The sequence below is a fragment of the Etheostoma cragini genome, chromosome 5 (genome assembly GCF_013103735.1).
Source record: "Etheostoma cragini isolate CJK2018 chromosome 5, CSU_Ecrag_1.0, whole genome shotgun sequence".
Taxonomy (NCBI): Eukaryota; Metazoa; Chordata; class Actinopteri; order Perciformes; family Percidae; genus Etheostoma; species Etheostoma cragini.
Window position 1 is genome coordinate 29,782,309 of NC_048411.1, and position 12,085 is coordinate 29,794,393.

A 12,085-nucleotide genomic window follows, 5' to 3' on the forward strand; every position below is an offset into this window, starting at 1 on the left:
GTTACAGGGGACGCGGTTAAAGGGACGCGGTTAAAGGGGACGCGGTTAAAGGGGACGCTGTTAAAGGGGACGCGGTTAAAGGGGACGCTGTTAAAGGGGACGCTGTTAAAGGGGATGTTATAGCGTCCCCCTATCTCTATAGAGCCCCCCTACAGGTTTCTCTATAGAGCTCCCCTACAGGTTTCTCTATAGAGCCCCCCTACTGGTTTCTCTATAGAGCCCCCCTACAGGTTTCTCTATAGAGCTCCCCTACAGGTTTCTCTATAGAGCTCCCCTACTGGTTTCTCTATAGAGCCCCCCTACAGGTTTCTCTATAGAGCTCCCCTACTGGTTTCTCTATAGAGCCCCCCCTACAGGTTTCTCTATAGAGCCCCCCTACAGGTTTAGGGACGACCACCATTCAACTAAAAAAACGTCGTGGAACCATTCCAGGGACTCCGAAGCGTTTCAGTTAAGATCAAAAACGGCATTGTTCCCCTTTAAAGCAGAAGGGTTGATCCTGTGGTGTGTTCAGGTCTGATCCCAACGGCCGGGTTTGTTTAGAGGACTACAGAGTCCCCCCGGGGGGGAGGGGAGATATTCATCTGTTTACATATCTCCCACAATGGGATCTAACATGTTTTCATTGGAGAAAGATCTGGAAACCGGAAACATGGCCCTGAGCCAAATTTCCATGAGCGTAAGAGCCCCCCCCCCCCGCGGTGTCCAACAGCTTTGTAACCCAGCAGAGGCCCAGACTAGAAAAGTTACATTACCGTCTACAGGCTCATTTGAAGAAACTAGAACATAAGACATGTTTTCAGTTATTTCCCACTTTGTTGATAAGTACATAATTCCAAATGTGTTCATTTATAGTTTTGATGAATTCAGTGAAAATCTACAATGTAAATAGTCACGAAAATAAAGGAAACGCATTGAATGAGAGGGTATGTGAGAAGGGGAAAATGCCAGAGCAGGGGGAATGAGAGGGGGAAACGCCAGAGCAGGGGGAATGAGAAGGGGAAACGCCAGAGCAGAGGGAATGAGAGGGGGAAACGCCAGAGCAGGGGGAATGAGAGGGGGAAACGCCAAAGCAGGGGGAATGAGAGGGGGGAACGGCAGAGCAGGAGGAATGAGAGGGGGAAACGCCAAAGCAGGGGGAATGAGAGGGGGAAACGCCAAAGCAGGGGGAATGAGAGGGGGGAACGGCAGAGCAGGAGGAATAAGAAGGGGAATTGCCAGAGCAGGGAGAATGAGAGATGGGAAACGCCAGAGCAGAGGGAATGAGAGAGGGGAATGAGAGAGGGGAATGCCAGAGCAGCGGGAATGAGAGGGGGAAATGCCAGAGCAGGGGGAATGAGAGGGAGAAACGTAGCAAAAGATACTCCTTTTTAAAACAAAATGTAGCAATGTCAATGTAGCCCTAAACCTCTGTGGACTCAGACTTGACTCGGACTCGACTAGTCCTGGTCTTGGACTTGACAAAGTGGTCTTGACTACAGCACTGCCTATACATCAGACGTTTTTCCAGGGTCATTGGCAGTGTTGTAACTGGGCCAAAACTCACCAGTAAGTACCGGCACCTCTGATTTTTGTCCACATAAGCACCTTTACTTCTAATTGTTATTAACATTATTCTTTTATAGGTTGAAATATGGAAAAAGGCTATGTATCATGATTTTGTGGAAAAAAACATGCAATTATATGTAAAATAAGACTTTGCCAAGATAGAGGCTGCCATCTATAGAACAGGTGAGAAGTTCAGGGTGAGCTGTTATATGTCAGCTATAAGCCTCGTGAATGAAATAAATTCATTTTGAGGATGAAACAACCTTTCATTGACAAGGTAAAGGCTGCGATCAGTTTTTGGCAATTGGGGAAAAAGGACTAGATTGGTTAATCTGGGGCGCAGGTTGCTCCTGAAGACGAAAATCACTAATTTAGTCTCCTCCATGGACGTATGTGATACACTTACGCCGACAAAGAAACAATGTAGTAAAGATACAAGATACACCAGACGCCCTCCCGATACGATATCACCACGATACTTACGCCACAATACGATATTAATGCGTTTTTAAACATATTGTGTAATATTCTGCGATATATTGCAAATTATAAGTCTTCTAATGTTTTCCTTATTTCAAATGACGCTCCCAAAAGGAAACTTATCAACATCCGTTTCATCTAAAAAGAAACATTTCTCAGTTTGTTCGTGTCATTTTCCGTATTATTCGGTAGTGTGTAAACTGGGGGGGGGGGGGTCGATACAGCAAAGTATCGCGATATTTTCAGTGGCGATACTTCATCAATAAACATGAGCCAAATATGGATCTCTTAATATATATTATTTATTATATATTTGTTGGTCAGTTTGTCCCATTTTGCAGCGATAACATAGAAGTGATGTGAAGAAACAGAGAAATGTTTCTTATATCGCAAAATATTGCAAAATGTTTAAAATCGCAATAATATTGCGCAATCTAGTCCTTTTCCCCCAATTGCCAAAAACTGATTGCACCCTCTACCTTGTCAATGAAAGGTTGTTTCATCCTCAAAATTCATTCATTTCATTAATGAGGCTTATATCTGACATATAACAGCTCACACTGAACTTCTCACCTGTTCACGTTGTGTTTTTAAAGGGGCAATACGCATTTGTTTTGCACTTGCCAAAAAGTGACGGCAGCCTCTATCTTGCCAATGTCTTATTTTACATATAATTGCGTGTTTTTTCCAACAAAATCATGATTCATAGCATATGTTCGTATTTCCACCACTAGTGGAAACTGTCTCCTTGTATTCACATGTAAAAATGAACTTTTATATAACTCCAGTGGTCTCTGTGTATGTTTTAAAACAAGAGTATTCTCACATATATCATTATAAAGACTAATTAAGTCTCTTGTTAGCCTATAACAGCACTAATCCTGCAGCCTGGTGGTGTAGTTTTTGTTGTTTCTTCCTACCTTGCAGTCTACTTACATTGTCGAAGAGCGAGCCGACGTTCGCGGTGACAAGCAGCACATCAGTGTACGTTTCCATGTTACCTTCTCCACCTTCTCCACCTTCTCCACCTTCAAGAGGAAACTGGGGCCGAATGACAGGCAGCCAGACAGGCAGGCCTGCACCAGATACTGTCCTGCAGCTTACAAAAGGCTTAATGTGCAAGCTCAAAATCGCGACTACTACTACTAGCTATGCCGCTCAAATACACCCGCATCTCACTGGCGATACACTGGCTCAACCTGTTGTGGTTGTTATGGCGGGCTGTCGTGTCCGGTCGTCATCTTCATATGCCACACATCCATCGTCGAGTTAGTTAGTGAGTTAGTTAGTTAGTTTAATAACCTACATGCGTGGGTTTCCTTCCACCTCCTCTCTGGGTTAATTGGACTAGTTGCTTCTTAGCGGACTTAAAGCAGCATGTGCACGGTGCCTCTGCTGCCTGCTGCTGCCGTGACAGACGCTCAGAAACCCGGACCCAGCAGCCAGGCAGGCGGCGCTGGGTTATGAACCCCGGTGCTCCGCCTCCGCGCACGTTTACTGCCACTCTTCCTTAAAGTTTAAATAACGCCGCTGAGAGTGGAATAACCGTGGATAAAGAACAATAGCTGGAGTGTTATGCCAATACTTATGGTATTATGTCAAACCTGCTGTTTTAAATCTATTGTAATAACTTCCTCTGAAGATAATCCATAGTTTTAACTGATAATGATAATCCCACAGCAGTTGATTGCCATGGAAACCGGTCCGTTTGCAAGTGCCAACGGGTCCTGGGAAAAGATGGCGGAGCAGCTACACTAATTTAAAATAAATGAAGTAATTAGGATTTTATTAAGAGAATGTATCAGCTATAACACCTGAACACAGGGATTTTAAACAGATACAGCTAAAAGTAATCAATGATACACAAAAGATAGAAATAGATAAAAAAAATATGAGAAAGGGGTGAAGTAAACTACTGACTAACCAGTTAAAATAGTTAGCTAAAACTACTGACTAATGTTAGCTAAAACTACTGACTAACCAGTTAAAATAGTTAGCTAAAACTACTGACTAATTTTAGCTAAAACTACTAACTAATGTTAGCTAAAACTACTGACTAATGTTAGCTAAAACTACTGACTAACCAGTTAAAATAGTTAGCTAAAACTACTGACTAATTTTAGCTAAAACTACTGACTAATGTTAGCTAAAACTACTGACTAATGTTAGCTAAAACTACTGACTAAACAATTGAAACAGTGAGCTAAAACTACTGACTAAACAGTCAAAATAGTTAGTTAAAACCACTGACTTAACGGTTGAAATATTTAGCTAAAACTACTGACTAAATAGCTCACATAGTGAGCTAAAACTACTGACTAAACTCTTGACATAGTTAGTTAAAACCACTGACTAAACAGTTGAAATATTTAGCTAAAACTACTGACTAAACAGTTGAAATAGTAAGCTAAAACTACTGACTAATGTTAGCTAAAACTACTGACTAACCAGTTGAAATAGTAAGCTAAAACTACTGACTAATGTTAGCTAAAATTACTGACCAAACTGTTGAAATAGTTAGCTAAAACTACTGACTAAACAGTCGAAATAGTTAGTTAAAACTACTGACTAACCAGTTGAAATAGTAAGCTAAAACTACTGACTAATGTTAGCTAAAATTACTGACCAAACTGTTGAAATAGTTAGCTAAAACTACTGACTAAACAGTCGAAATAGTTAGTTAAAACCACTGACTAAACAGTTGAAATATTTAGCTAAAACTACTGACTAAACAGTTGAAATAGTTAGCTAAAACTACTGACTAACCAGTTGAAATATTTAGCTAAAACTACTGACTAAATAGTTGAAATAGTTAGCTAAAACTACTGACTAACCAGTTTAAATAGTTAGTTAAAACCACTGACTAAACAGTTGAAATATTTAGCTAAAACTACTGACTAAACAGTTGAAATATTTAGCTAAAACTACTGACTAAACAGTTGAAATATTTAGCTAAAACTACTGACTAAACAGTTGAAATATTTAGCTAAAACTACTGACTAAACTCTTGAAATAGTTAGCTAAAACTACTGACAAAATAATTAAAATAGTTAGCTAAACGTATTTAATGGTTAAAACATTAAGCTTCACTCCTAGTAGTAGTAGTAGTAGTAGTAGTAGTAGTAGTAGTACCAAAGATCCTCCATACTCTATAATATCTAAACCGTCTCTGGTAGTATGATTGCTGACCAAAACAACCTAAATGTTGACAGAAAGTAACATCCACTCGTATAATATGAGGAATAGTGTTATACATTAGGAACAAACACTGGGAATGGATGAAGAGGTACGTAGTTCATCTAACAGGGCTGTAGGGGAACCTCAGACTAACAAGGTTGGGAACCATTGGGTCCCTATTGAATACTATTTTATTACAATAATGACTGTAGAAGATGATATAAAACACTGATATATATTAAACTACCCATTTAAATACTTGAAAGGACTCTCAGCTCAGCACTCAACGCTCCACGCTCATTCTGTGAAGTCTCAACAGGAAGTTATTTGCTTTCTGTTAACATCTTTTCTTTCAAATCATAATATCCTTTCACTGAAGACAGTCTGCTTTCGCTTTCAACCCTCGTGTCGTCTTCCCGTCAAAATAGAAAATCAACACTGTTGTTGACACTTATTAGTTTTTTTTAATTTTTCTTACGTTTTCGTCCCTTTTTTCAACACTTCTGATTACTTTTTCAATGTTTGTCCATTTTGTGACATTTTCAACACTACGTAACACTAACTTAACTTTAGTTTTACATTTATAATTTATAGTCAATAAAACTCATTTATAGGAAATTCTACCTAATGTTTGAGTTAGAAAAGCAGAAATTAGGATTTATTGAGACTAAAATTAAAGGAATGGATGTTGATGATAATCAAAGACTGGAATATGTCAACTTTTACTCAATACTATTTCAAAAACACTTCCATTTTTTCTGCAATTGCTATAAAAATTGAATAAAACACCCCAAAATTAATGAAAGTAGAGATGTGTACTTGCCAAAGAGCGTTGTGTGGAATCAATCATGTTATTTGGGTAGTTAAAAAGAACATTGATATTGGACAACAGGTCAATTTGACCCAAAGACAACATGAGGGTTAATTGTTCTCAGTATCGGTTTTACAACTGGAAAACCTCCAAATTATATAAGCCACCAAGAATGGTCTTAACTTCATGTGTGACTTTGCCTCTTAGGTGTGTGCTTATCCAGTAATTATCTTCATGTGCATTGCAACCACTGCACAGCCTGTGCACGGCTGTTGCATAAAGCCATCAGTGGGACTAGTTTTGTTTTTATGTACATGACGTAGCGTTATATCATATTCTCTAGAACAGCTTTCCTCCTACAGCTTCCAGTCATCACAACCAGTAACCACAATATTTATTGCAGATCTCTCTTCTCTATTCAGTGGAGCAGCAGCTCCCAACCTTTTACCCTAAATTGGATATTGTTACTTTTGTACACTACTTAATTGTCACTATTTAATTTGGTTAAGTCAGCAATCGTACTACTACTTCTTGGGAGTGAAGGCATCAACTGTTCAGTCAGTAGTTATAACTATTTCAGCCGCTTATACGCTAGTTTTGGCTATTTATTTCTACCATTCATATTACGTATTCCTACTTTTATCTACCTCTTCAAAATCCCCGTGTTCAGGTGTTACAGCCGATTTATTCTTTAAATTAAATCATAATTTCTATATTTTTTTAAAGTTACTATTAGTCATGAAATATTTACCATTTATGTACTCTCTGGTATGATTAATGTGGATATATATTATTGTATGTTGTGTTTGAATGTGGCTGACAACAAACAAAATCCCCTCAAAGGAAAAGTAAAGTTCTTTTGATTTGATGTGAAATTAGTTGACTTGCTCCACCTTATCTCCAAATACCCTCCACTAGCAGAAGAACCCCCTGGTTTTGGGTCACCGTGGTGGAGCATGGAGCTGTAAGAGTCTTATTTGGAGCGGACGGATCTGTGACGTCCAGCAGTCTGCGGTCCAGCCCAGGGTAGAGCTAGTCTTGCTTTGGGGGGGGGGGGGGGCTGACTTGGGCTCTCCATAGCACCGTTAGCGAGCTGCTGAACCATTTCACAGCCCCTCTTCTCCCGGCTTCCTCTCACGCCTCCCCTGAGCACTGTGTGCTTTATTCTCCAACTGTCAACAGATCCATTTGAAACCATTTCAATAGAGAAACAGAAGAATGCTGTCGTGTCCATCACCGGTTCGGAAACAAAGAAAGTTAAAGGGGGGGGGGGGGGGCCCTTTCTGAATTAGCCGGGGTAGTTGGTTGCAGCCAGTGGAGGAGAAGCCGGGGTTTTTGATGAAGCTGCTGCAAAAGAATCAGGAGCACACATTAATGGAAAGAGATGTTATTTAGACCGGAGTTCATTGTTCACTAGGGAATAAACTGAAAACTCAAAATGCTGCTCTCAACCCTCACGGCAGACTGTGTTAGAGCAGCTTGGCGCCCGCTGGATAATAATCAGATAGGAAATGTTATTCAGAGTCCTGGGCTGGCTCGCCAAGAATAGCACGGAAAAACAACAAGTTGGGAGGAAAAACATTCAACTCTAAAAATATGGAATGAGAAATGCTTTGGCTTTGGAAAATATTTGTCAGTAAAAAGGAAAAGAACATAAACCTTTAGAGTAAATATTTAAAAAATTCTTAATTTGGAGTCTTAATGACAAGTATTTAGCAACGGAACAACTGTTGAGCTCTTTCTAAACTTTGTAGTTCAACTGGGTAGTTGTAGTTCTTATGACTGTTTTAAACGTCCAACTCCAATTTAACGTTTTGCTAAATAAGTGTTTTATTGTGCACATCTGTAAATGTGACTGTAAACTGCGTATACTGTACACAGAAATATACAGAGGTGGTACTAAAACATTGTACTCAAGCAAAAGTACAAATACTTTGACGAAATGTTACTCAAGGACAAGTGAAATTACCTATATCTGAAAAATTACTTAAAGTCAAAGGTAGATTTAAAGTTCGTTTAAAATGTACTTTAGGCAAAAGGTACTTGAATTAGTTAAATTAAAAAACAGGGCGGGGGGGGGGGGGGGTTTAGCCCATGTTTTGAAAATAGGACAAGGGGACAGCTCTCTCGTCCATCTGCCTCCATCTCGTTCTGAGTCTCCTACAGAAAGACTCGGTAGGACGCCGAGAAGCTGCTTTGTCACCAGAGTGGCTCCGGGCGGGATTTTTGTTGGTTTTCTTCTGGTTTTCGTTAGTCAAAGTTCTTTATTTATTTATTTTTATCTCAGTAACAGATGGGATTTGTAATGTAGCAAAAAAACAATACCGGTACTTTGCTCAAAATGTAAAAAAAGTATATTTTAAATTACCAATTTAAAAAACTACTTGAAAAATACAAAATACACAACAAAACTACTCAATACAGTAATGTGAGTAAATGTATTTCGTTACTTTCCACTTGGAAAAAGATGTATACATATATTGAAAACATCAAGATATATATATTTTTTAAATACTTTTAGTGTTAGTGTGTCTAAACTGTCTCACTGCAGCCATGTTATGAGACTTCTAGTTTCATATGCGTCTGTAGGAACAGGTTACTCTCCACCTGTATGCAACCTCATCCAATTAATGCATCTTACTAACTCAACTTCTTCCCTTTCCCGGAGTCTTGTGCTTTCGTCCCCCTTTCCTCCTATCGCTTCCTGCAGGTGTTTCTGGCTCTGAATCTGTGGTTGGAGTCACCTGCTGCCTCCATGTTTCTGCTCCACACCCTCTGCTACAAGTCTCCATGTCTCCCTCTCTCTAACCCCCCCCCCCCACCCACCCTGAGCCATGGTTCTGCTCGAGGTTTCTGCTGCTTAAAGGAAGTTTTTCCTTGCTTGCTCTTGGTGGGAACTGTTGGGTTACTCATCCCAGAGTACGGTCTAGACCTGCTCTTTATGAAGAGCGCAGTGAGATAACTGATATTGTGATTTGGCGCTATGTAAATAAAATTAAATTGAAAACCCCTTTGTGCATCACAAGAAAACTAACATGATCGACAGTGTGAGAAGCACAAAGAAACCCTGAAGTCAAAGGTAGTCACATTCTTGAACATTTAATTTGGATGACCAGATTGGACACAATCTAAATGACAAATGTCCCTGATAAACGGTAAACTGGAGGGATGAGGGCCTCAGGGAGAAGTGTCCCCTGGGATCCTCATCTCCAGCAAAATACAACTGCCTCTTCATGAAGAGGCTGTCAAGTACAGGAACGATCACTGATGATAGGGAGGGGAATAAAGACAATAGCTTTCATAGTTAAACTCAAATAAATTAGGCAGGATAGTCACTGCAATAGCAGGAAGCCAATGTAACATGATGCCTGTTAGGAAGTATATTAATAAGAATATGTATTAGCTAATTCTCATTATAACTACGTTAAAAGCCCTGTTTCACACGGGATGAGCAAAGTCTGTATTTTACTCAAATGTGCTGACATTATCCCTCGGATACAATGTCAAGGCAGAGTCAGAACTTTAACTCATAATTGCCAACGCAGCCAATTCAACTCTGAATCGCAGAGACGGGACTAAAAAAAAAAAAACACAACACCTCTGTGTTTGGAGAAATGTACTCGGTTATTTGCGGTGGAATTGGCAGATGTACACGGGATTTATATTACAGACAATCTCCACAAATTATAACAAGTTACTCGAGGTTCCTCCCGTGCGAATAGGGCTTCAGGAGACCAATTGCGACTGTCTATGTTGCTACCTGTGTGCCATGGGCCTTTAGAGGGACAATGCTTAAAGCATCCCAAAAAATAAAATCCTAATGAATCGACTATAAACCCTTTTACTCTAGTTCTGCTGCCTTATTAGCTTGAACATCAGTCCATAAACCTCCATCAGAGTAACCCAATTTCAATTTCGTAATGTGAGGATTTACACATTCAACGTAAGAAAACAGACAACACAATAAGAGCTCATCTGCAATGAGACTCCCATAGTGACCACATGTGTCGACACAAGTCTTAATGTAAAACACAAAAGTTGAAAATACGTTAAAACATTTTTTTTCCTCTTGGGAAAAAAGCCCATAGAAATATCTCAAATGTAACAAAATCTGGCATTGTGCCCTAAATCATGGACACACGGCAGTCCTGCAAAACCCCAACTCAGTCACAGGTTTTAGCTTTAAAACAAACTAGTTCTCTCTACAATATCTCTTCTATATCCCAGGTGTAATCAGCTCTGCAACGTCACCACAGTGTGATACAAACATGACAGTAAAATGACAATGAAAAAGTTGAAACTACAAACAAAGACAGTAACTCAATGATATATAACAAAGTTTTCCCCTCACAAGACTGCCAACAAAGAAGACAAGGCTCCTTTTCTGTGTGCACCTTATTCTCATTCTACTGCAAGCAGAGTTTCAGTCGAGCTAGACCCAGAAAGGGCAGCAGACCCCGAACGACCCCTAACAGCGAGGCAAACTGAACATGGCTGGCTAAGGCAGTGACCGGGGGAGCCAAATGGAGTACTGTTGACATCAGAGAGGGAGTTTTCCAGTCAAGGAGCTCCAGGAGAGCGAGAGAGAGAGAGGCCGACTGTCTGGTAGAGTCCCAGGTGCCCAGGTGGGTCACTGAGCCGGTCCGCCCCCCCACACGGGACCTTCAGGAGCGACTGCGGTCCTCTGGGGTGCCCACCAGCATCTTACTGTACAGCTTCTGCTGCTCTTCTTTAAAGGTATCTTTAACTTTCTCGCGCTTCAATCCTCCGTCCCTACAAACGGGAAAGTGGGAAATTAGTGACGACGACAAATGAAGTAGCAGACAATAATGCAGTCCACAGCTTCTTAGCAGACTAGGTTCGACAAAGCAATGAAATGCAGACTCAATACCAGGGCTGAACGATTTGGGAGAAAACTCTAATTGAGATTTTAAGTTCAATATTGACTGTGTAAGAGATCAAATGTGTCATGGAGCATTATAACATGAGACACGCCATCAAAAATCTTCTCCAGGCCTCCAGACTAACTTTTTGTCGTGGTTGCACTGGTGCGCCTAACTTTTTAAACTCAGGTGCACCAACACAAAGTTTAGATGAGCCCAGAATCTTTCCTCGTGTCGCCGGTAACGCCACAATTTCAAGGTTAACTTTGTGATCACGCTCCATATACATTCATTTATATTATGTAGTGATTTTCAACAAGAACAAGGTGTAGGTAACTACTTTTCTATTTGAAGAAGGGTAGGGGTAAGACAAAGAAATGGGATTCAGCCTAAGTCCTGGATCTTCACAATCCTACCTACAGCACCTTTAAGTGGAAGAAACCATTGCAGTGAATCAGCGCTATCTTACCACAGGAGGTCGACCAGTCCGCCTTGCCTGGCTATTGCAGCCTTCACACGATTGGCAAACTGTACGGCATCTTCATCCGCCTGTTGGAGAAGATCAGCATAAACACAGGCATAACAAGTCATTTACAGCACAGTTATTATCAGATATAAAAGCAATGCTTATTGAATTGCAAGTGCTGAATGCAGAACGCCTAGGGAGGGCGCTGGGTTTTCAAGAAAATTAAACAAGTCCATGTTATTGTTTTATCAGAAATAAAACACAATTTAAAAAGGAGTTCAACACAAAATGTCATTTATTAAATGTATTTGTGTCAAAATGACATTTGAACATCTTTTTGTATTCTATTTTGCCTGGAAATGCTTCCAACACGCCTGCGTGTCACGTGAAGAATGTGCCCGCGTGTGTGCAGGAGCCCTAAATCAGTGGATACGTTTTTTAGAGCATCACAACCCTCAGACTTTGATCCATTCGGACATTTGGAAAGTCTAAAAGACACATTTAAGTTAGCGGAGCGCGTAACAGGAAGTAGCTGGCCCGGCCAGCGGCGGTCTGCACTGCGCCTATGTGCCACACAGTGAAAACGCAGCTGCGATCATCCGGGTTGTTTTTGGTTGTTATGCTTCTGAGCAACTCTCATAGGAATGAACGAGGCTCCGCCTCCAACACTGTATCCAGCTGTTAGAATATATCCATGGTTAAATGCAGCATTGTCTATAT

The 12,085-nt window shown here is 40.5% G+C and overlaps 2 protein-coding genes across 2 annotated transcripts in view; both read right to left on the bottom strand.

The window, feature by feature from the left end:
- inpp5l (inositol polyphosphate-5-phosphatase L) overlaps positions 1 to 3,688 on the bottom strand; it is a 37,450-nt gene extending 33,762 nt beyond the window's left edge. The window contains exon 1 of the mRNA XM_034870902.1: positions 2,965 to 3,688. Coding sequence (XP_034726793.1) covers positions 2,965 to 3,024 — 60 coding nt within the window. The 5' untranslated portion in view covers positions 3,025 to 3,688. The remainder of the gene's footprint in view (positions 1 to 2,964) is intronic.
- Positions 3,689 to 9,095: 5,407 nt separating this feature from the next.
- The window catches only part of LOC117944274 (glycerol-3-phosphate acyltransferase 4-like), a 19,551-nt gene continuing 16,561 nt past the window's right edge, over positions 9,096 to 12,085 (bottom strand). The window contains 2 exon segments of the mRNA XM_034870933.1: positions 9,096 to 10,789; positions 11,369 to 11,525. Coding sequence (XP_034726824.1) covers positions 10,681 to 10,789; positions 11,369 to 11,525 — 266 coding nt within the window. The 3' untranslated portion in view covers positions 9,096 to 10,680.